Here is a 21,909-nt window from a genome sequence, read left to right as displayed (position 1 = left end):
GTATCCACCTCTTCCTTTTTTTTGGGATTCCAACTAGAATTAAGTGTGCTCTGTCTACATGTAACATGTGGTATTGTTGACGCCATGGCCGATGTAATGCCTACAGTAGGTGTGGAGGTAGCACTTTATAATACCGATCTTGCTCTGGACACATCTAATGGGGATGGTGTCACAAAAGTTGTAGGGTTAACTACAACATGTAATGGTCTAGATGCAAGACAAGCTTGTTGACATGCTACACAGTCACGAAGCTCCCTTTGCTTCTCCAAGGTCACATTAGGACAAAACCATGCCTTTGAATTTGGCTCATGTAGGAGATGAGCTCGGATGTAATTATGCATAAAATGGAACAAGTGGCAATTGGCCAATAAAAATTCAAAATAGAAATACTTGGTTCAACGGATTACCTTGTTTGCTCCACTAGCTCACTTCTATAGGCAAAGCTTGCAAGCCCATGGTCGAGATCCTCCACCATTGAATGGACGGTCAACATTTACTTCTTCCCACCATGACCAATCATCGGACCTTCTTCCTCCACCACTCGCACGACGAGCGAGGTGGGAAGATGAAGCTATTTCAGGCTGAAAATTGAAATAAAAATGGCCCGAGAGAAGGGAGAAGGCTCAAGAGTGAGGGAGAAGTTGAGAACTTGGTACTTAGAAGAGAGAAGAGAAAAGGACAGAAGGGAGAAGGAAGAAGAGAAGAGGAGAAGGATGGAGAACTCAGAAGAGAGAGAAGAGAAAAGTAGAGGAAGAAGGAAGAGGGAGGTTGGAGAAAAAGGAAGAGAGATGAGCTGAATTGTGATGGAGTTGGCAGCTAGCAGCTGCTGTAGGCAGGCAGGAGGCTGGAGCAGACTGGGAGCAACAGGGGCAGCAAACTGGACCGGGTGCAGCAAACCAGACCGGGAGCAGTTGCAGGCAGCAGCTGGGCGGCAGCAAACCAAGAGCGGAACGAGAACACAGGCGAAATGAGGTGCAGGCCTGTAGGGGCAAGAGGGTAAGTGGCATGCCACGTGGCATTCCTTGTCCCGTTTCGAACAAGGAACGCAGCAGAGAACGCGTTCCTTGTTCTAAATGGGACAGGGAACATCTCACAGTTTGGGCACACAATATGTGACGATTTTGTGCCAGGGGGCTGTTCCAACCATTTCTTGTTTCTATGCAAGTGGTGTAAAAGGTGTTCACACCTAAATACACACTTTTAGATGCAATAATTTGTGTTCACACAGGAGGATAATAAATCTAACATCATCCACAAAGATATTATCTTTAGTACAAGTGCTTGGAGGAGGGACCGCATTATCTTGTATTGTCTTTTTTGGAGCATTTCTGGTTGATAAATGCTTGATATTGTTGTAGGTAGACTTCTTACAAGCCAATTCTCTATTGTGTTTAGATGTTTCATTTTTTCAATCAAGTTCTTGGTGGTAGATTTTAGAATGAATGTGGTGAAGAAGTATTATGTTTTGCAAATCATTGAATTCCGTAATTAAAGATACCTCTTCGATTGAGACTTTTATTCACTAATATAAGCTTTCAACCTATTTAGAAGAGTTCATTACTTTTGGCAGTTAGTTTGAAGATGAAAATATAAAGACAACTTTAATAAAATGCCAAAACTTAGTTGTGAATTTAGAGTCTATTTGAGATGATCTCAGAAGGGGTTTTGTCATTAGGATGTGTTTTTTAAAGCTTAGATTTAACGTGTATCCTAGCTCTTTTGGCAAGCGGAACATTGCAGAAGTTCTAAAGACATTGACAAGAATATTAGTGAGAGGCTCAATGATAAGAGCCACATAATTAGTTAATTATTTAATGTATAAGGGGAAAGTACAAATTTCAATATTTGGGGCTCTTTGAGTCGTAATGCTAGAAGTTTTGTAGAAAGTATGACGTATTTTTCTAAGCTGAAGATTAACACGTGATTGACTCCTAGCTCTTTGGGGAGGCATGACATTGCATAAGTTGTATATAATGTGGGTAGGTCCATTGGTGGTACGGGTTTAACAGTGAGAGTGACATAGTGAAATTATTAATATGCCATTGACTCTTAGCTCTTTGGATACACCGTACATTGCATAAGTTGTGCAAGACATGGATAGGCCTATCGGTGGGATAGGGGGACTCAATAGTGAGAGCCCCATTATTTAATGTGCAAGTGGAAAGTGCACATCTATATAATTTGAGGCTTGTGTCAAAAGTTTCATATACCATGTAATTTAAAGATATATTGAATAAAAAGACTTGTAGCTTGTGAGAATTTCAATGTTTTATAACATGAGTAAAGTGTGATTGTTTATTGAATCTATCAATGATGACTTAAATCATATCGTGACCTTGAGGTGTTCTTAGAATACTTGAGATGAAATCCAAAGTGATAGATTTACATGAAATCTTTGATACTCACAGAGTGGCATACATTTGATTATTTATGGAAAGATAATTCTCTTGTGGAATAGTTTAGACAAAAACCTCCTAGCTGTAAATTTGTAATGTACTTGTCTTTTAACTTTAAAGGTCATATATTGGCCAATGCTTGTGTGAGTAAAATTTATCAAGAGTGTTGTATATAAGTAAATTCCCTATATCTATGGGTAAAATCCATAAGAATGCAATTAAGAATACATAGAAAATAGATAAAAGTGAGAGATATTGGAGTCACAATTGGTAAAAATGTAGTATTTTAATAGTCTAAAGTGAAACACCAAAGTATTATGCTAATTTTAGGTTAATTTGAGGTTTATTATGGATGAAAAATATAATTTGCATGAGTTTCACTAAATAAAAAAGGTGAAAACATTCATGAGAGTCTATTTCAAGCTATAGTCTTCAAGAATGCTAAATAGAGGGCCTTAATTAACCTTAAAGTACAACCAAATCTCTTTTATAAAGCATCAAATCATGGAGGAGACACAATTTTTTCTGGGAGGAGCCAATTGCTAGACTCTAAATCGATAGAGTCTTTCTTCTTAGTTCTATTGATTTTCTCCTTGTTTGAATCCTGTTTTCATTTATTATGTGGGCCTTAATTAACCTTAAAATCCAATTGAATCTCTTTGTAGTTATAAAGAACCCAATCATGGAGGAGACAATTTTCTATGGGAGGAGCCATTTACTAGATTCTAAATCGACAGCGTCTTTCTTCTTAGTTTTGTTGATTTCCTCCTTGTTTCAATCTCATTTGCATTTATTATGTGAAAGCTATGCTAAAATCACTTGGATTCTCTCTCTTTTTCCAATCATCTCGCGAAAGCTCTACTAAAATCATCTTAGTTATTTCTATATTATTTTGACAAGCTATGGATTGTATCTGGTAAAGAGAGCAAGGAAGATCACCCTAAAAGAATGCATTAGGATTTGTGGTGAATATGGTGGATCCAAAGTCGATCACTCTTTGATTGAAAGCGGATAAATGCACATAGATAAATTATTTACAAGAATGAAATGCCAATGCATGGGGTAATGCGAAGGGCAATGCAAAACATCACGCAAAATGCTATGTAACGGTGCCATTTGAACAATGTCCTCATAGGGGAATTGTTCACTTGCTGAAGCATCCTTCCACAATCATAGTCATTGTGATGATGCACATGATGATACAATAATCCAAATAATAATGTCAATGAAGCAATTTGTTCTCAAAATCTTATCATGACCAAGAGAATATGGCCACCCCCTCTCAAAGTGGAAGAGGAAGCCAAAGGGAACCCCCTCTCTCCATCATGTTGAAGTAGAACGGAAGGGAGCACCCATGCCAATCCATGGTAGAAGATACTAAAGAATGAGTTTGTTGACCGGCTTGGTCAGGATATGTGCAAAGTTTTCTGATGATGGCACAAACACTAAGCGGATGGTACCTATCTCAACTTGCCCTATGGTAAAGTGGTAGTGGACATCAATGTGCCTTGTCTGCGGATGGATGATGGGGTTATCGGTCAGTGCACGTATAGAAGATGACGATTGGTGTTACATATAGAAAATAAACCGTCGCTAGTAAGCTCCTCAAGTACACAACCTCTACGGTGCCATTGAAGAGTACTTGATACTTTGCCTCAGTAGTAAAGGTAGCCATTGTCTCTTGCTTATGGCTTGACCAAGAGATGGGAGCCGTGCTTAATGAGTAAATGTAGCCACCATGGGAACATTGGTTGTCGACATCTCTTGCCCAATGGGAATTGATATAAGCTTGCAAATCCAAGCCATAAATACAAGTGAGTACATAAAAAAAGATACATCAAACATTGTCAACACATGCAACAAGCAATCCAATGTGACATTTTAGGTGCATTGAAATATTGACTAAGCAAAGACATTGAGTAAGCTAAATTTGGCCTAGTGTGAATCAACTAGAGTAATTTTCGTACAATAGATCTATGTGTGCTTGTTGAAAGGCTAATTGTGGGAATCCATAGGTAGTTTCACAATGGGATCTAGAGGTGTGGCTATAGGTGGTATCCAAACAACGCAAAATAGTTCAACTAGTTGAAGTGCATACTTTTGTTGAGAGATAAAAATGGAATTCCTAGATCAAACTACCTCCATCCTTGAAAAATAAGACATTTGAACTAAGCTTTGCCTTAATATTTGCAATGATAGCAGAATTTGAGCTTGCAATGAGTAAATTATCAATTTGAAATAAGATATAGTTGACCTCCTTTAAATTATATCAGAGATGTAAGTTTGGGTCATAAGGAATAGAATGGAATCCACAATTTCATAGGAAGTTGATTTTAAGATATTGTTTCACATAGACTCTCTCCTTCAGATAATTGTTTAGAAAGGTACCTTTGACTTCCATGTAATATGTTGGCCAATTGTGACGAGCGGCTAATACAACTAGCAAGCGGAATGATGCCAACCAAGTTGTGGTTGTGAAGGTCTCCTCATAATCTATGCCACACTTTTTTCGAAAACCTTGCACTACAATGCAAGCCTTGCATTTATCTAAAGTTCCATCAACTTTCATTTTGGTCCTAAAGATCACTTAGTTTCAATGACCTTGTGGATTGGACGATCCACCAATGTCCAAGTTCCATTCTTTGCGATGCTCTTGAGCTCCTTCTCCATTCCCTTATGCCATTGTGGATGCTTTAGAGCCTCATGTAACTCTCTAGCTTAGAGTATGCTATGTAATACAATGTAATAATAGATGCAAATGAGACAGTAGGTGCAGGCTGGGTAGATCTTCTTGGGCCTTGCGGGATGGAATTCGGTGGAAGAATCCTTGAATCCTGCATGGTCTATTGTTATCAAATAGGTAACAGGTCCCTAGGAGGAGGCTCCCAAGTGGAAGTCTCTATAGTTGGGTTAGGAATAGATAGCATATTTCACTCAGATGACATCATCTTCGATGACTTGTGGATGTGAACTAAGCTCAGTATTCACATCCTTTGATATCTCTATAGACACAAGGTGGGCTTGTGGTTTAGCTGACTAGTTTGACATGCCATCTGGTATTGAGAATGAAAATGACTATGATGGCTAATTGGTGGCAATGTGGGTGTGAGTCCTCCACCACCTCTGATTTTGATTGCCACCACCTTGCCTCTTTTGCTCAAGGTTACCAAATTGAGGGGAGGGACTCTAACTCTTTGTTTTTGGTTTGGTGTCGGTTGCCTTTGATTGACACTAGTCAAAATGGCCAAGTTTTTTTAGTGTTGGCAATACCTATTTTTCTTAGGTACATTTTGCCTCCTGGTTGTGAAATCACTTGTATGAAATTGAAATATTTCTTATGGGGCTTATTAAGGAATAACGTGACATGGTCGTCAGGGGACGTAAGAGCCCTTGTGGTGGAGAACTTGACGAGTAATCATTGATATTCGGTGAGCTTGACCTTAAAGTCATCTTGGTGTGTGACCCTAAAATCTTTGGAGCTTATGGTCGAGATTTATACGACATGTTTTATCTTGAGGCGCAAAGCGGTCAGTTGAGTGTTTCCACCTTTTTGATGCAAGGTTGAAATGTTGTATTTGAGAATGAAGTATCCTTGCATAAACTCAATGATGGCAAATGCATTTCTAACCTTCCAAGAACAGACAACCTTGTATGAAACAAGGTGAGGGTTTGGTTGGGATTTTGGCACATGTACAATGTTCCACAAGTTTTGTGAGTCTAAGACGTGCCTCATCAGATTTGACTAAGTAGTGTAGTTAGACCCGTTAAAATGAGTATTGAAAGTGAATAAATGCTTGGTTGACGAGTAGGAAGAACTATGAGGTGTCAGATAAGAGTGGTAGGTTGGATAGTGAGGAGAAGGAGATGGGTAGGAAGGAAAAGGTTGTGATGGTTTAAAATGTGTCCCCTAAGGAGACAGTGGGACTCGGTAGCCTTGCCCAATTGTAGGCTGAGGCATAGGGATATAACTAGTTAGTCCACCAGGTGAAGCCATCTAGGTCAACAGTCGTACTAACTAATCCACACTCGGGAAAGCTTAGGAGGATATCCTACGCTTAAAGCATGGAGGTGTGAAATGGAGGTTGAGCCTCCCTCATTGGTGCATTTGTACCACTTGAAAAAGTTCTAACGGATGTTTTTATGTTTTCTGAACCCCTTGGTGTGATGTAAGATGTCGCTAGTAGTGTATGCATAGGAAAAGTAAATAGAGTGAACATTAGTGCATTGGAATAAGTGGGTGGGAAATTTAATTGAGGTTATGATGTGTTAGTGAGTTCCTTAAGTTGATTTTCTGAATCTGTTCTTTGAAATGGAAATGTGGATGAAGACTGAAATGAAGAATGAGATGTTTCACCCACTTCAAATTGACCTTGAGAAGTGAAACTTCAAGGAAAAGTAGGATACTGAAAACTTATAGAAGGGTTTATTGATTTTTTCTTATAAGCACCTCTCTTCTTGTGTTTTTATAAAGAAGTTTGACCTCTTTGAGACTTAAATTGTTGGGGATTGAGTGTACGATTCCTTCATCCTCGAGTAGCACAAAAATCTTGCAAAGACGTAGGGACTTGATAAGATGAAGTATAAATGGGCATACATGGCACGGGAATGAATAGAGAAGCAGAAAATAGAGGCTTGTACTCTGTGTTGGTTTCTCCAATGGAATGGCTTGTCCTATGTGGAATCTCCATTCTTCTTGCAAAATCAAAGATTTACCTTCTAGTAGTTGTTGAGCTTGGTGCATAAGAATAAGACTGTACTTGGCTCGTGTAATCTCATACGATATTTGGATTCCATGGTAGTTTGATGACTCTCTTCTTGTGTTGGATACTTGCAGAGCAAGCTGAGAAGCTCACTTCTGTTGGGGTCTTTGCATGGAGGGTTCTTGAGATGTCCCCTAAGATCCAACCTGCACATGAGACATGATGCAAGCCATACTTACAATGAAAGGGATTGGACATTAGACTCGGCTTCTAGTCATAGAGCCAAACGGGCTCACTTGCGAGCTTGGGAGCTAGCAACACTATGGGTCATGAGCACATCTAAAGGGTTGGTGTCCGATACCAGTAACCCACACCATCCTAGTGTAGGGATGCATTGGTCAGAGACCAAGAGTCCAAGAGTGCCGATCACACAATAGGGCCTTGAGTCCTATAAATAGAACTTGGTTGCGCTAACCTCGAAGTGTCCTTAGTGCATTCGCACTAAGTTACTTTGTAACTATTGTGACCAATGCTAGTAGTGCCCATCTGGATGTCTAGGGAGGTAACAGTTCAAGAGATTGAAGCAATATAGAAGTGTTTGAAGTCACCTCCCCTTTGTTAACTCGTTTTTGATGATGAGCTCTCCAATCAAAAGCTTAGGTTTCTTCTTATCATGTAAAGAACTACTCGTCTACTAATAACAAGCACAATCACATAACAAAGCACAAACTAATGAAGGACACAATTATGGTTAGGGTAACTTAGAGGCAATGAACACTGGAGAAGATAAGGAATGGATAGTGATGCTGAAAGGTGAAATTCTGACCCAAAAATGCCGTGTCTCAACTTCTTCTAATTCAAGCTCTGGCTGATCCTTTTTAGTTGATGATTCATCTCTTCCATATTTTGTTCAATCTTTTGTCTCTTCTTTGCTTTTGTTGAGAAAACATGGGAATAGGAAAAGGAAAGAAAACTGAATTCACATGCTAAACAGATGCACAAAGTAACACTTTCTTGTTTAATTTGTTGTAATACTGTATTTTTAGCATGTTATTGGGCGGTCCACATGCTCAATTTGGCTTGAAACCATTGCATGAACTCTGATTTGGTATTGCTCCAATGCTAAGTCAGCTAGTTTCCACTGTTTAAGAGCAAGTCCAGATTGTATCAACATGCATGCATAAACAGCACTGTCTAAATCGTGGCAGCATGTAGATGCTTCATTTGCAGTCATGGATCTTGAGTTGCTGATGTGGCAGAAAAACTTCTGGTTATGGATGCTGTTACAGAAGCCATTTTATTACTTCTGAGATCTTGGAGGTTCCTTGGTGTGCCATGTGCTTTTTTAGGGTTTGTCAATGCTGTTGCAGTGTTTGATGCTGTTATGGTTCCTGTTTCAGACCTCTGATGAAGTCCTTTTCTCTCATCTGTTTTATCCAGACTTTGTCTCCCTGATTCTCTTTGTAGTAGCATTTCTGAGTCCATTCCATGGGTCCTAAACACCATTTGGTTATCTTACAATCCCCCTTGAAGACACATTCAAGTATTCGGAGGTGTTTGCACTAATTGCAGAGCGAGTATATTGTGTTGAGGCACCCCCCCATGCCCTGTACACACATTGAAGACCCCTACAAGCAGAAAGAACAGAGTGAAGATTATGGATAAAACAAGAGTGGATGAGCTGTTGATTTACCTCCTACCCATGGCACATCCCTGTTTATGTTTAAACACCTAATCCTTTAGTGTGGGCATGCTTGACACATCACTTGATTTCTTTTTTTTGACTTATCACATGTATCTTGGATAACAGTACCATATATTGTTTGGTCTTAGCAGTAGTCACACACACACTTTGTGTGTGCTCATAGTCATGCTCCCTTGAACCCTATACATGTATATTCTATATACGTGCATGGTCACAACTCCTAAAAAGTTTCCCTGGTAAATGTCAGTAATCAATCAGTCCATTAATTTATGTGACATGGAGGCAACTTAGTTTGAGTTGCAGCCTTTCATTGAGGTCAGGTTATTGATGTGATCTGCCTGTCTGGCCCAATCTTGTCATTCTACTGCATTAACTTTTAGCTTGAAGTAGGCTGCCATCTGACTACAATTGTAGTAAGCAATGTAGTGGAAAGAAAGCCTCAGTTGAGCTGCCTTGCTGCTACGTGTCAGCAGTGGTACTGCTGCTGCTTTGCCAGCAAGGAACAAAGGCTTCTGTTGGGTATTTCACTCACGCCTCACTTACGCCTACGCTCACATCGGAGTGTCGGTGATCAGTAGGACACTGGGGCACTTTTACTCTCGGTAGAAGAGGTTTTTTCCCCCAGACTTATGGTATTATTTCATATGTGCTTATGACACACACTTACGAGCACTTACCGTGTTCGGGTGTGAACACTCCCCTACAACCCTAAGGTTTAAGGGTTGTACCTTGTACTTTCAGTTTACACTCTTTCAGACTATTGCATTGGGTGTCGTGCTTCACTCTCTACTGTTTACTGTTTTCTGTGCTGAGCTTTGATTCTACCTCCACTCTCACATCTGGTATCAGAGCATTGGCTCTGTTTAGCTCAGCTCCATTCAGCATTCGGGACTCTCTGCTCAGATCCAGCCTCAACCTTCAGAAGGAGACGCCCTGCTCCTCTGCTTTGCACAGCAATGCCTTGTCCTGCAGCGGCTCGATCTGATTCTCCCCACGCCAGTAGACTGCAGAACGTCCTGCCAATGGCCAGACTGCCCTTCCTGCCACACTTGTTCCAGTGACTCCTACCGGTACCGCCTGTCTGCTGAGCGCTTGTCCCAGCGACGCCTACTTGTCCCGTTCGCCATCTGCCACGTTAGTCCAGTCAGCCCCAGCCCGTTAACTTGAGTCGCCAGCGCCGCCTGCCTGCAGTCTTCACGTCCGACAACAGTTGCCTGTCAGCAGCGACGCCTCTAAAGACTAGTCCTCTGTGCCACCGGTTTGCCAGTGCGCCAGCTCGTAGCAACTGCAGCACGGCCCACGTTTGCTAGGTCAGTCGAGCGTTGCCTGAACGCAAAGGTGCGTTTGACATTTGCCGCCTGACACACGCGATAAGCGCCGAAGCATCTGACGTCAGCTTGCCCCCCCCACCACGTAACCTGCAGACAGCACGTCAGACAATACGTGATTTCTCTGTGGTAAACGTTTTTTATAAAAAAAAAAACTCCAGCACAAATTTCTAGAAGCAGGGGTTCATACGCAACAAGCCCAACATTCAGAAACGTGTCTGGGACAAATTGGATGCAAATTTCTGACACATTCATAAAATTTTTTGGGGCTTTTATGTTTTCTGAGGTGATTGGCATATATACTGCAATTACAGTCATTGATAGACTGTTTTGAACAAATCTGGGGCAACAAATTTTGGGGATTTTGCTGGTACAGTTTGCTGAACACTGATTGCACGTTGGACTGCGTGCATAACAGACAATTTTGATAGAGTGCACCTCTGTACACTAATTGCAGAAAGTTATTCCCTGCAATTTTTGGAAATTTTCAGATTTCCAGTGTAGTCGTGCTTCGACATTGCTCTTTTGCATTTTTTTTGGTAATTGAAAATCATGGCAAATCAGGGAGGAGATGTTTTTACCTATGTATCCAAGGAGGACAGATTGGATGGAAATAACTATTCATTTTGGTCCTTTATGATGAAGAATGTACTTGCAGCAAAAAATCTTTGGGATTATGTCAGTGGAGAAGAAGCTCGACCTGGAGTTGTGGCTCTAGCTACTCCTCCTCCAGGAGGACGTGCACCTCAGCTAGCTCTACTTCAGCCACTTCCCCAAAGAACAACAGCTCAAAAAGCATGGGATACACGGGATGCAGAGGCTTTGTCGCTGATTGCATTGGCAGTTCAGCGGTCAATCATCCCCCACATTCGTTCAGCAGCTTCTTCACGAGAAGCTTGGCTAACTTTGGAGCAGATGTTTGCAGACAAGAATACGACTCGCATCTCTTTCTTAAAGAAAGAGCTAGAGATATTGAAAATGAATGAAGGTGATTCTATTCAGGATCACTTGAACAAAATTCAGGACTTGCGAGAGCAACTCATGAATGTTGATGAGTACTATTCGGATGCACAGATGATATCCACTACTTTGAACTCATTATCTCCTTCGTACTTGGCTTTTCATACGGCCTTAAACCTCACCATGAGGATTGCTGCGCAGCCAACACTTTTCTTCAGTTAGTTAGTTTGCTTCGAGAGGAGGAGCAAACACGGAGGAATAGTGGTGTGGATGCTATAGCCTCTGAGTAGGCTTTTATGGCTAGACAAAAGGGCAAAGGCAACCAAGTGAAGAATGCTCCGCAGAGTTCTGGAACTTCTGGCACATCCCAAGCAAACAAAAAACAAGGGGGCACACAAGCCAAAATGAAAAATGCCATTATTGCAGGAAGCCAGGACACTACATCACTGAGTGCAGAAAGCACATTGCCAAAGAGAAGAAAAAGGAGTCAGGAATGTCTGTTTTTGATGCTCCTTCCACTGCTACTGAGTCCGCGTTCTTTGTTGCAGACAGGGACTATTGTTTTTACACATGCAATTATGACACCTCTTGGGCAGATCGAGCATTTAGCTCTACTGAGGATGCGGGCATTTGGTTTTTTGATAGTGGTGCTTCTAGGCATATTACATTTTGTAGAGATTTATTTGCATCTATTCATGCAGCTCCAATTAGCAAGTCTGTACAGTGTGCCAACAATGCATCATACCCTTTTAGAGGTATTGGGGAGATTGTGCTCATAGCCATTGATGGCTCTATTCTCTGCCTACAGGATGCTTTATTTGTGCTAGGTATAAAGAAGAATTTGCTCTCTATCTCTTCTTTGGCACGTTGTGGATTGGTCACATTTGATGATGACATATGTATGGTGAGAGACAAAGAACAAATGACTTTGGTCTTGACAGGCACTTTATATCATGGGTTATATGAGTTGGATGCTCTTTCAGTTGATCAATCAGCGTATTCGACATCCACTCTTACTCCTGCTATGATACAAGCAGAGTTATGGCATTCTAGGATGGGGCATGTGAACTTTGGTAGCTTGATGCTCTTACAACGTACGCAGATGCTAGATGGATTATCTCTATTGGAGTGACCTCTTGAGTACTTGTGCGAAGGATGTATTTTGGGGAAAATGCATCGTTTTTCGTTTCCCCGTGATGTTGCTTTTAGAGCAATAGCCAGGTTGCAGTTAGTGCATTCAGATGTATGTGGGCCTATGCAGACAAAGTCATTGGGAGGATGTTACTATTTTGTGACTTTTATTGATGACTTTACTCGCTTTTGCTGGGTCTACTCTTTGGTAAAAAAGTCAGAAGTGTATGATGCATTCTTGGCTTTTATTGCACTTGTTGAAAACCAGTTTGGTTGTAAAATTAAGAATCTCCGTTCGGACCGAGGGGGGGAATACATGTTCTCTATGCTGAATTCTTTTTTGAAGTAGAAGGGCATTGTCCATCAGTACACTACTGCTTATACTCCACAGCAGAATGGGGTTGCAGAGAGAAAGAATTTGGTCACTCATGGAGATGGCCAGATGTATATTGAAGGCAAAGAGCTTGCCTCATAGTTTCTGGATGGAAGCCGTCATGTGTGCTTGCCATGTTTTGAACAGATGCCCCACCAAAGCTTTGAAGAAAATTACACCTTTTGAGGCTTGGAACAGCCGGAAACCTTCTGTTGGACACTTTCGTACCTTTGGGTGCCTTACATATGCACATATTCCAAAGGTACTCAGGAAAAAGTTGGATAACATGGCTGTTAAATGCATTTTTATGGGATATAGCAGTGAGAGTAAAGGCTATAGGCTCTATGATCTTGTTTCTAAAGAGGTGTTTGTCAGTAGGGATGTACTATTTGATGAAAAATCAAAATTGTCCTTGATTGGTTTAGATACATATCAGGCTGCCCGTGATGTATTTGAAGGGCTGCTGCCCATTACATTTGGTGATTCAGCTGGAGTTTCAGCAAGTGAACTCAGTGTTCAGCCAGCTACTCCTTTGGAAAATGCAGAAAATCAGCCATTGGTTGATCTGAATATTCAGCAAAGTGCTGAAACTGAAATTCAGCAAGAGCTTATGCACAGTCAGGAGGCAAGACAAATGCCTAGATGGTATTTACAGATTATGAAAGATAGTCATTTGGATGCACCCATGGCTGGTCGTACTAGAAGGTAAGCTCGTATGTATGATACTGCACCTACCATGGAGTTCGTTATGGCAGCAAGCACCTTCGATGATGAGGAGCCTGAATATTTTGAAGATGCACAACAGAGTGTGCATTGGATGGCAGCAATGAAAGCTGAATTGGATTCTATCACTAAGAATCAAACATGGGATTTGGTGTCTTTGCCATTTGGGAAGAAAGCCATTGGAACAAAATGGGTCTACAAGCTGAAATGGAATGCAGATGGATCCATTAATAAATATAAGGCAAGGCTTGTAGCTAAAGGCTATGCACAGAAAAAGGGCATTGACTATGAGGAGACATTTGCTCCTACCTCCCGTATGATGACCATCAGGTCTATGGTTGCTTTGGCTGCTCATTATGGATGGACTGTGCATCAGTTGGATATTAAAACTGCATTTTTACATGGGGAACTTCATGAGGAAGTATATGTACAGCAGCCCATTGGTTTTGCAGTTGAGGGCTTGGAACACTTGGTATGCAAGCTGAAAAAAGCTTTGTATGGTTTGAAACAAGCTCCTAGAGCTTGGTATGCAAAGATAAATGCTTTTTTGCTTAGTCAAGGGTTCATAAACAGCTCATCTGAGTCTACCCTTTACGTATGTAAAGAGGGGGGTTTCCATGCTGATCATTTGTCTTTATGTTGATGATCTCTTGCTTACAGGGACACATGCTAATCAGATTTCAGTATTTAAACAAAATTTGCAGCAAACTTTTGACATGGTAGACTTGGGGTCTTTGCATTATTACTTGGGCATTCAGTTCATACATAATGCTAGAGGTATTGGGTTATCACAGTCAAGATACATTGGTAAACTTCTTGAGAAGTTTGGCTTACAGGGTTGCAAGCCGCATTGTACACCAATGGAACTTGGACTTAAACTGTTATTACATGATGGCAGTGATTTGTTTGATATACACACATATGCTCCAGCAGTTGGATGTCTTATTTACTTATGCAACACTAGGCCAGACATACATTTTGCAGTTTCAGCCTTGAGCAGATATACATCAGCCACACATGTCACATTGGCAAACTGTTAAGCGTGTCTTCCGTTACTTGCAGGGTACTAGATCTCTTGGATTGCTTTATGCCAAGGTGAGACCATTGCAGTTACATGATGCTTACAATGATTCTAATTGGGCTAGTGATTATGATTCACGTCACTCCACTAGTGGCAATTGTTTCTTTCTTGGCTCGTCTTGCATATCTTGGCTTAGCAAGAAACAATCCACTGTTGCCACATCGTCATGTGAAGCTAAATACAAGGTAGCTTTCACTACCACCGTTGAATGCGTATGGATTAGATGCTTGCTTGCTGATCTGGATGTATCTGTTACAGAGCCTACTTCTTTGTTCACTGACAGTCAGAGTGCCATTGCAGTGGCACAGAACCCAGTGTTTCATGCACGCACGAAACACATTGAGATACATTATCACTTTGTCAGAGAGAGGCTACATGTAGGTGATATCAGCCTTGTCTATTGTCCTACCACCAGGAATGTGGCAGACATCTTCACCAAAGCTCTTCCTCGTGAGAAATTTGAAGTATTTCTCCATGCTTTAAATTTGATCTCCTTTGGTGGCGGATGATCCTTGTACACTTGATCGCTCTTCACTCCAGGGGGGTTTGTTGGGTATTTCACTCACGTCTCACTTACGCCTACGCTCACATGGGAGTGTCGGTGATCAGTAGGACACTGGGACACTTTTTACTCTCCGTAAGAGAGGTTTTTTCCCCAGACTTATGGTATTATTTCGTATGTGTTTATGACACACACTTACGGGCACTTACCATATTCGGGTGTGAACACCCCCTTACAACCCTAAGGTTTAAGGGTTGTACCTTGTACTTTCAGTTTACACTCTTTCAAACTATTGCATTGGGTGTCGTGCTTCACTCTCTACTGTCTATTGTTTTCTGTGCTGAGCTTTGATCCTACCTCCACTCTCACAGCTTCAGCTTCTTGTTGTCGTTATCATGGTCATCATCATTGGTACTTTACCGAATGACTGGTTTCTCCCATGTCTGGCAGATGACAATAGATGGCAATGGGCTGTCCCATGGCATGCAGATGGAAATGGGCTGATTGCATGGGCAGTAGTAGGGTGTCTATCAGATCGTGTGACTGTTGTGAGCAGTTTGATTGTGCTTTTTTTGGCCTATTAATGTTTATTGACGTGGCATGATATGAGTTTGAGAGCCCAATGCTGTTAATTGAGCGTTGGATCGTTTTTGAATTTGTTGTGACACACTAATGGTCAGTTAGTGTGAAGCACATGGGCCTATTTAAGGCAGTTGAAGAGATCATGTATTGATGGTGGTAGCACACTTGTCTTCGGGAATTACATTCTCTTCATCAGAGATCATGCCCTTGTAGTGGAGCAATGAGAGTCTACCAAGCAAAGTAGATCAAGAATTTATTGTCATTTGATGCCACTCGTCACATTTTGCAGAGTGCTTAAAATTGGTCCCCTGGTAGTTGTCTTCAAAACGGGCAAAACTATGTGAATGGCCATGATGTGGTTTCCTAGAACTTGTTGGGTCATAGGTCTTGTAACATGAAAAATTTGTTTGTTTATCTATGTTTACTTTAAGGTACTGCAACAGTCCTCTATATTAAGAAATACTTATTTTGGAATGCAGTTTTTACCTCAAGATAGAGTATGTGAGTTTGCAAAGATGACTCCAACCCAGCTTTTGGATGAGACTGAGAAAGCCATTGGTGATCCTGAATTGTCTGCTCAGCATCATTGCTTAATTGAGAAAACAGAGGAACTTCGAAAATTGGAATTGGTAAATGCCACTTATTAATACTGGGTGATTTTAGGCATGATGAAGGGTCTTTTTACCTCTTATTTTCTGCGTTTAGATTGTCAGACAGCATGAAGTCACTTTGAATCAGTTGAAAGCCCTGAATGCTGAGCGTGAAAGAGATGTTGAGCGCATTCGGCAGCGTAATGAGTTACTCATTCAGGCATGAAATTTTTCACAAGGAAAGAAAATCCTTATAAATCCCCTCAGCAATATCATAAAATGCTGAATGACATGCTTTGAAATAAATTACTTTATTCTTTTTTTGAATAATGCTTTAGAAGTATTTAATGCCCAAAGCATGTTTCCATTTCCAGATTGATCTCATGAAGAAGAAATTGCCATGGTTGATTTTTGACTCGAAGCGACAAGCTCTTGTAGAGGTAAAAGAGAAGGAGAAGCAGGCAAAGAAACAGGTGGATGCACTGGCAAAGCAGATCAGTGAATTACGGGCACCAATTGAGTAATTTCTTTAGAATTACTTATAGTTCTCTGTAAAAATTGCGGTGTTAGTGTGATGCTTCCTATGTATTATTAGATGGTGGTGTTGTCTTCTATTTTAGACGAATAATCACATTCTGATTGCTCAGAGGCATGTCGCTTTCTCTTACATGCTGTCTGAAACCTCTTTGCTCATGTGCATGCTTGTTCTTTATGTTACATCTTATTGAGGTTTCAAATTGTTGGATTATTTTATTTCTACACATCCGGTTGTTCCATCTAGAACTGCATTATAAGGGGTTAGGAAGTAAGCTCTGAAGAAGAAAGATGTAATGCCTCCTCAGGGAAAGGAAGAGGATGAAGGAGGAGGTGGAGGCAGCTCACAAGAAGTTGGCAGTTGCAAAGTCTAAGCTTGATGCTAAACGGGATCAATTATTTGATAAAGAGAACCAAATGGTGGGTTGTTGATGGATATCGGTAAATGATTCTTAGCTACAGGACATGTGTTAAGTTTTTGGGTGCAGCTTTTTTAACAGAGTGTGCAAGTTAAAGCAAAAATGCGGGAGGTAGAAGATCTTAAAAGTCGTGAAATTCATCGGCAAGAAAGGCTTGAAAGAGCACAGCAAGAGCTTCAAGCTGCTGAAAGAGACCTCTTGAGTTTACCACCATTTGAGCCACCAAGGGCAGAGATTGTTAGTAAATCACTTACTTTTCTGTAGTTTTACTTTTTTTGTCATAAGAGATAACCATTGCTTTTGATTTTTATACTGTTCTCCTTACATTTCTGCCTTTCCACAAACAACACCATTGTTTTTGGTTTTACTAAGAATGTCCTGATGTTTATTCCTTCTACAAACAAGGAATCCCTTAGTGCACACATTCGTGAGCTAGAACTTTTGGCTGATGAAAAAAAAAGAGCAAGGCAGGAGAAAGAAAACCTTGGAGCTCAAAAAATGCGAGCTTCAGAACATTATGCCAAAAGGTGTGGCCTTGTTAGAAATATTGGCTCAGGAACTTGAAATAAGTGTTACCATGTATGCTAATTCTGTCTAAGAATATAAAAAATGTGTCTTTATTTCCAACTAGGCTTCAACACATTGAAAGCATAGGCACACGCCGACTTCAAGCTTTGAAAGAGGCTGGTGCCCGACAGATTTTTGAAGCATATCAGTGGGTGCAAAGTCATAAGCATGAGTGCCAAATGGAAGTGTTTGGGCCTGTTCTTTTGGAGGTAACATATATATCAAGGAATACAAATTCTGTTCTCATTTTTCCTTGGATTGCTAAAGTACTTCACTTTTGATTCGTTGCAGGTGAATCTTGTTAATCCAGAATATGGGGCTTATTTGGAAGGTCATGTTGCAGGCTACATTTGGAAGGTTTGCTTTGTATCAAATAATGATAATTTCTTTTGACTGTGAATGGCAGACAAGTTTTAAATAAACATCTGTGCAGGCGTTTGTGACTCAACATCCTAGTGATCGAGATTTTCTGGTTTCAAACTTAAAAAAATTTGGTGTTCCTGTGATCCATCTCACTGGAGAAGTCGAGAATTCAAGGTCACCACTTGTGACACCTGAGGTGAGTTCTTGTACACGGTTTTATTTACCAGTATATTTGGAGTTCCTTTGTATGTTTGGACTTTTAGTGTTATTGGGTGTGCACTGAAATAGATGCGAGAAATTGAGATTCAAACCAGGCTGCTTGACGTCTTCAGTGCCCCACATGTTGTCAAAGAGGTCTTAAGAACTCAAGCAATGCTTGATCAATCTGTAAGTTTAATGGTTGTGATGAATTACACATAAGATCATTAGAAAAATAAAGAAGTAACTCAATGCCATTATTGCAAGTTGGACAAAAATATTCTGACGTTGGTTTGAATTGAAATCGGGTTTCCACATGACAGTTTATTGGGACATCGGAGACTGATCGTCAAGCACATATAGCCAATAAACTAGGGATAAATGATCTGTGGACTCCAGAAAATCATTATCGATGGCAAAAGTCAAGATACGGAGCCCATGTTTCAGCAGTTGTCCTGCCGGTTAGACCTGTACGACTATTTTCCCATAGTAAGTTGCGGTTGATTTGTGTGTGTTTGTTGCTGAGGTAGACTACCAACTGTGGAACAACCTGGCAAAACAATACTTATCATAGCTGTCATCAACTTTATTTTGTCCTAATCAGTTGTGTGTTTACATAGGTGTTGATATGAGAGAGAAAGTGGAGCTTCAGCAGAAAAAGTTGGAAGCTGAGGATGCTTTCAGAATAATCGAAGATGAGATTAGGTGCTTGACCAATGAGCAACGGAAGCTGGAGAATGATGCTGCAATTCTTCACCGACAGAGGGTCAGTCATAGGATGCCTGGTCTTTTTCTATTTGTTATTGAAGAATTTTTGACCTGCTCATACACTCTTCTGCATTTTAGAGGGATTCACACCAGTATTCTTTGTACCAAATCTAGATGTTTTTACTCATCATGGTTTCTTCTCTGAAGCTTTCTCTCTCCTCATTATTTAGATGCAAAGGATGCCTTCAAATGCATGCAAAGCCCTTTGAATGGGGAAGTTTTGGAATCCCAATTATAGATATGACATACCATATGGCGATGATAATAATGCATCCAAGATCTTCAGAACATCATCCATATCCAAGCCATCCATAGCATCATGAGCATCTAGAAATAAGGTATCCATTGTAGTTCCTGGCAAAGCATCAAATGGCATCCTACATTCATTAGCAAGGTCTTCTGATTACGTAAGAGCCATAGGCATGGTTCCTTGAAGCACACTCTCCTCGGCATCCCCTGGCTTTGATACTTCCTTTTCCAAAGCATCTTTTCCCGTGTTACTTGTAACACATAAAGCATCAAGAACTGACTGCTCAATAGTAAACAATGATTCTTCCTCTTGCACATCAAGAAAAGTATTCATAATTTCTTGTGCATCCTCATCATCCCTTACCATGGCATCCTCCATACAGTTCATGAAGCAGGTGGGCCAACTAAGAGCGACAAAGACTTCAATCCTAGCTTCTTTCTTTATAGAAGGTTTCATATGGAACTGTTAGGAGAAATCGGCCATTGACTCCATTGACTTTATGATCTGGTAGTGCAATTACTTTTAACTGAGGATGCATGAGAATTTTTTTTACCAAACCTTTGAGATGGAGTTTTGCACTTTTCATATTTCACAAAAAATCACAAGCAGGGCCTGATTATACTGACACAACATGAGTGAATGACCTCTAATGCTGGAGGGCCAGCTCAAATTTGGAATCTTTTCAAGGACAGGAGAAGTAAGAAATGTGCCTGATACGTTCTTGTCTGATTGTTTCTTCATGGTTCTTTATTTCTTCTGGTCAACTCTTGCTAGGGGTAGCATCAATCTACATAAGATGAGAATCTTATGAAGGGTGTAGACATCCTCTGGCCTGTATCTTGGCTTCGAGCACAGGGGTGCCTTTTGACCTAGCTGAATTCACAGGTTCAAGGATGAAGTTGAAGAGGTCTAAGGTCATTGAAGGAGAGCATGGATTGCTTGTGGGGCTGCCAGTAATGACATGGCAGCTACCTTGTGGGAAGGCAGTGCAGGTCCTACTGAGAAACTTAGCTGCTACACAGCTAGCAGTTCAGGCCAGCATGCAGCAAGCCCTAGAGCGGAGCGCAGGTGTCCTTATCTGGAGATTCGGGGCTGCTCTCTCATGGTTATGTAACCACATGGTCCACCACATATTTGGGGCTGCACCCTCATGCTTTTGCAGAGCCAGCAGTTCAGACCAGTGTGCAGCAAGCCCTAGAGCTGAGCGTAGGTGTCCTTATCAAGAGATTTGGGGCTGCACCCTCATGGTTATGTAACCACTTGGTCCACCGCCTATTTTGTGCACATCATTGCAAGAACATAGGTGTACCTTTTGGGATATTTGAAAACAAACCCTCATATCAGCACAAGTAACCACTTGGCTATCATGTTGGGGATGATTCAAGCTCTTCATTTTACTTAGGGCTGTTGTAAGGTCCTTGAATTCCTTGCCATTGTAGAATTCCATTGTCTCTAGAGTTGTGGACTAGCAAAAAGCATACAACACAAGATGACATGGCTTGTGCCGATTCATTGCAAGGGTGCATCAACAAATAATATTGTTGCAAGAGCAACGACAAGCAATATATCATTTTTCGAGATAGATAAGTAACTTTTGGGTTGAGAATTGGAAATAGCATAGTCATTTATCAAAATGAGGATGAGGAAAATGTCATGTTAGCAACAAGGGAGATGTTTAGGAGAGATTTTTGTAAAATTACAAGATGCCAATGAACATCATCTAAGCAAAGAGGAGAGGATATACAACAAATTAGAGAAGAACTAAGAGTTTTTTGGCTGCAAACAAAGTGATATAGGCTTTATCCATGTGCTTTCATAGTGAAATCTAGATGATGATCTAAAAAGATTCTAGGTGGAGAGAGCAAGGCTTGTTGGATGAACTTTGGTTGTGTGAATGGCTGATTATTGTTTTGAGAGGGCCTACTTTTTATAGTTTATGAAGGTGGTCGATTGGTTTGTGAACATTCCATATCATTAACCTTTTCTAGTGGCCACATAATATTTTGTTTACTATTGGGTGAAGGGAACACCCATAACCCTAGTTGGGGGAGGGGGGGTTCACTGGCCCTCCCTTTGAAACCCTCATGAAGGATTGTGGAAAGTAGCCCTTGGGACCCGAAGTAGGGGTCCTTGTAACTTCCACACTCTTCAGCTTGATGAAGTGTCTCTCAGGTTGCTACTAGCTTAACTACTACATTTAATTCGTAGGATAGATTCACATAGGGCATCTTTTTACCATTTGGTCACATAGACCTAATATACTAGTCAGACTCAATTAATGTCAAGGTTCACACATGGCTTCCTCTCATAATGGGGATGCTACAACTTTGATTGCCTTGGATCATTGGTTACATCTTACAAGGATAGGCTATTGAACACACCTGACACATTTAGTGCTCTGATCAATTGGCACAAATCCTAGCCCTATGGTTTTTGGGTTTGTGATATTGGCACAATGGATCATTGGTTGCATCTTACGAGGATAGGGCATTGAGCATACCTCATAGCTTTAGTTGGATGCTGATTTTACATTGTAGACAGACCATCAAACTTTGAGGTACTTTCTAATGGAGACAAAGTTGTCTGAGAAGCATATGAGATGGGTAAATTTTCTCTCTATGTTTCATTTTCAAATTGTACATATTGATGGTAAAAAGAATGTTATGGCTGATGCACTATCATGTAAGCCACAAATTTCAGCCGTCAGTATGGTTTATCACATTGAGTTGGATGCCATTA

General features: G+C 40.8%; 1 protein-coding gene across 2 annotated transcripts in view; it reads left to right on the top strand.

Moving 5' to 3' along the window:
• The window catches only part of SMC5 (structural maintenance of chromosomes 5), a 156,245-nt gene that overhangs the window by 47,809 nt on the left and 86,527 nt on the right, over window positions 1-21,909 (top strand). For both annotated transcript variants that reach the window (XR_015693094.1, XM_087692548.1), the window contains exons 5-16: window positions 15,961-16,110; window positions 16,187-16,291; window positions 16,446-16,591; window positions 16,914-17,025; window positions 17,106-17,261; window positions 17,430-17,551; window positions 17,656-17,800; window positions 17,883-17,948; window positions 18,025-18,150; window positions 18,243-18,341; window positions 18,476-18,641; window positions 18,773-18,918. Coding sequence is in view for 1 of the 2 variants with exons in the window: in XM_087692548.1 (XP_087548674.1) it covers window positions 15,961-16,110; window positions 16,187-16,291; window positions 16,446-16,591; window positions 16,914-17,025; window positions 17,106-17,261; window positions 17,430-17,551; window positions 17,656-17,800; window positions 17,883-17,948; window positions 18,025-18,150; window positions 18,243-18,341; window positions 18,476-18,641; window positions 18,773-18,918 (1,539 nt within the window). In the remaining variant the exon portion in view is untranslated. The remainder of the gene's footprint in view (window positions 1-15,960; window positions 16,111-16,186; window positions 16,292-16,445; window positions 16,592-16,913; window positions 17,026-17,105; window positions 17,262-17,429; window positions 17,552-17,655; window positions 17,801-17,882; window positions 17,949-18,024; window positions 18,151-18,242; window positions 18,342-18,475; window positions 18,642-18,772; window positions 18,919-21,909) is intronic.

This window comes from Lygodium microphyllum, chromosome 2 (assembly GCF_053477565.2).
Source record: "Lygodium microphyllum isolate KBCC chromosome 2, Lygodium_microphyllum_v1.1.10, whole genome shotgun sequence".
Classification (NCBI taxonomy): domain Eukaryota; kingdom Viridiplantae; phylum Streptophyta; class Polypodiopsida; order Schizaeales; family Lygodiaceae; genus Lygodium; species Lygodium microphyllum.
Note: the sequence above shows the minus strand (reverse complement) of the source record. Positions and strands in the feature narration are given on the sequence as shown.